Below are 1,971 nucleotides of genomic sequence, written 5' to 3'. Positions count from 1 at the left end.
AAAGGCGCAGAGACAAAAAACTCGGCTGATCCCCGTGGCTGTAGTACAGACGGCCCTGCAAGTTCTGATCAAACCCGCCGCCGTTCCGTTAGCTCGGGCCTTTGTTACTATTTCACCTAGTTCTGTAACACCCAGAAGAAAACCTGGCGTGAGGGACGCACCCCGACCTCGCCCAGTTTCCAACATTCCAGAATGGTTCTTTGCCCCCTTTCCTCCGAGACTTTTGATAAATCACCGCTTCTGGTGTGCGTAAGAGATAGGAGGGCGGGAAGAAACGGTGGGGTTTGAAGAGGAGATCGAAAGCAAATCTTAATCTTTGGAGCAGCATTTTTAAAAATCGGGTTAAAAAATGTACGTGGGTTGCATTAAGAGCGGAGCAACCGAGAACCCAGGGGAGAAGCACGTAAACCCAAAATATGATACCCCCCCAAGCCAGCCCATTCTACGACGTCCCCCCCTTCTCTGCGGCACAACTCACTCCCAGTGCCGCTCTGCCCACGCACACTCAAAGATTCAGACCACGCCAACCATGCCACGAGGTGTTTTATTTTCATCAGTCATACAAATAATTTTCTATAGTATCCCAGGGCAAACCGGTGAAATTTGGCAGTCCGATTAGTGGGGGGGTCCCGCTGCGGAGACCCGCGGGCCGGTGGCATCGGCGCGGAGTGCCCGGGTTCACAGTGCAGCTTGTGGCTCGCGTCCATCTTGCAGGTGGCTCTTTCTCCACATCGTGAGGGGATCTCGGAGATGACGGGGTGGGGTAGGGGAAATCTTCCTAGGCTCTTAGGAAATTTCGCTCCTCTTTTCCTGTTCGATGGCTGCAAAGGGAGGGATGCGGGCATTGGAGACTGGGGACACGTTACGGCGCCCCACACCCAACCTAGTGTGGGTGAGGCACCCACGAGGCCTGGGGACTAGGAGGGGGTTTGGAAGGGACAAAGTGCTTTGTGTGACTGGAAGGTGGCCTCAGATTCGGGGTGGGAGGACAGTGGCCGGATGGGGGCTGGGGGGTGCCGGGCTGGCCCAGCAGGGAAGGGTGGAGCGCCGGGGTGGGAAACCAGGAGCGAAGGCACACTCACTCTCTTTGGTCGGCAGGGTGTTCTTCTCCTGCGTCTCGGTTTTCTTCAGCTTGGCCTTATCAAAGCTGGCGATTTCCCCCATGTCCGGCTTGTCTGCCATTTTCCTACAACCCTGATGGGGGAACCGAGGCGATAGTGGGTGGCCTGGAGCTTAGGGGTGACCGGCGCGCCCTGGATCCCACGCCTTCCACGGACGCCTCTCGACGTGGCATTCCCGGCCCGGGGCGTTCCCGCAGCCCCGAGGCCGAGGCTCCCGGGCTCGTCCACCACACCCTCCCTCCCTCCGAAGCCCCAGGGCGTGGCCTGCCAGCCGCGGAGGGCTCCAGACCGCCGGGTCGCCTGTTGCAACCCGCGGGGGGCGCGCCGCCGGCCACGAGCTGCCCGACCCCACCCAGGGTAGGCCCCGAGCCCAGCTCTGTGCCTCACCGTAGAGTCTCGTTCCGAGCTCGCGCTCCAGGTGCTCCCACTCGCGTCGCTGCAGCAAGAGACAAAAGAGCGGCGCCCGCCCCTAGCCTTATATACACCGCGCCCCGCCCCGCCTCTCGCCCGCCGCAACGGAGGCGTGGCTAGCCCGTGGGGGGCGTGGCCAGCGCGCGGGGCCTGGGGGTTCAGCATCTCCAGCCTGCCCGGCCTCCGCCCTTCTCGGCGGGCGCCCCGAGCCCGCTGCTGTCCCGCCCTGGGGGTGGCAGGCACCGGTCCCCTGCGTGCCCCTTCCCTGCTGCATCCCCTTCTCCTGGTACCAGGAGCCTGCTGCTCACCTCCCGGGAAGGGCGTGGGGGGCAGCTGGGAAGGACCTGGGGTTTTGTTGCGTGTGCATGTGCTGTGGGTTGTGGGTGTGCGGGCGAGCACGCGCGCTCTACTGCAGCCCTGCTCGCGGGAGACACCCCAC

General features: G+C 62.8%; 1 protein-coding gene across 1 annotated transcript; it reads right to left on the bottom strand.

Moving 5' to 3' along the window:
• Nucleotides 1–530: 530 nt before the first annotated feature.
• Nucleotides 531–1,665, bottom strand: Tmsb10 (thymosin beta 10). Its single transcript, XM_021664047.2, has 3 exons — nucleotides 1,509–1,665; nucleotides 1,083–1,194; nucleotides 531–821 (listed from the first exon to the last, which is right to left on the bottom strand). The coding sequence occupies exons 2-3, from the start codon at nucleotides 1,180–1,182 to the stop codon at nucleotides 787–789; spliced, it is 135 nt and encodes a 44-aa protein (XP_021519722.1). The 5' UTR covers nucleotides 1,183–1,194; nucleotides 1,509–1,665; the 3' UTR covers nucleotides 531–786.
• Between the last annotated feature and the right edge of the window lie 306 nt (nucleotides 1,666–1,971).

This window comes from Meriones unguiculatus, chromosome 5 (genome assembly GCF_030254825.1).
Source record: "Meriones unguiculatus strain TT.TT164.6M chromosome 5, Bangor_MerUng_6.1, whole genome shotgun sequence".
Lineage (NCBI taxonomy): Eukaryota > Metazoa > Chordata > Mammalia > Rodentia > Muridae > Meriones > Meriones unguiculatus.
Note: the sequence above shows the minus strand (reverse complement) of the source record. Positions and strands in the feature narration are given on the sequence as shown.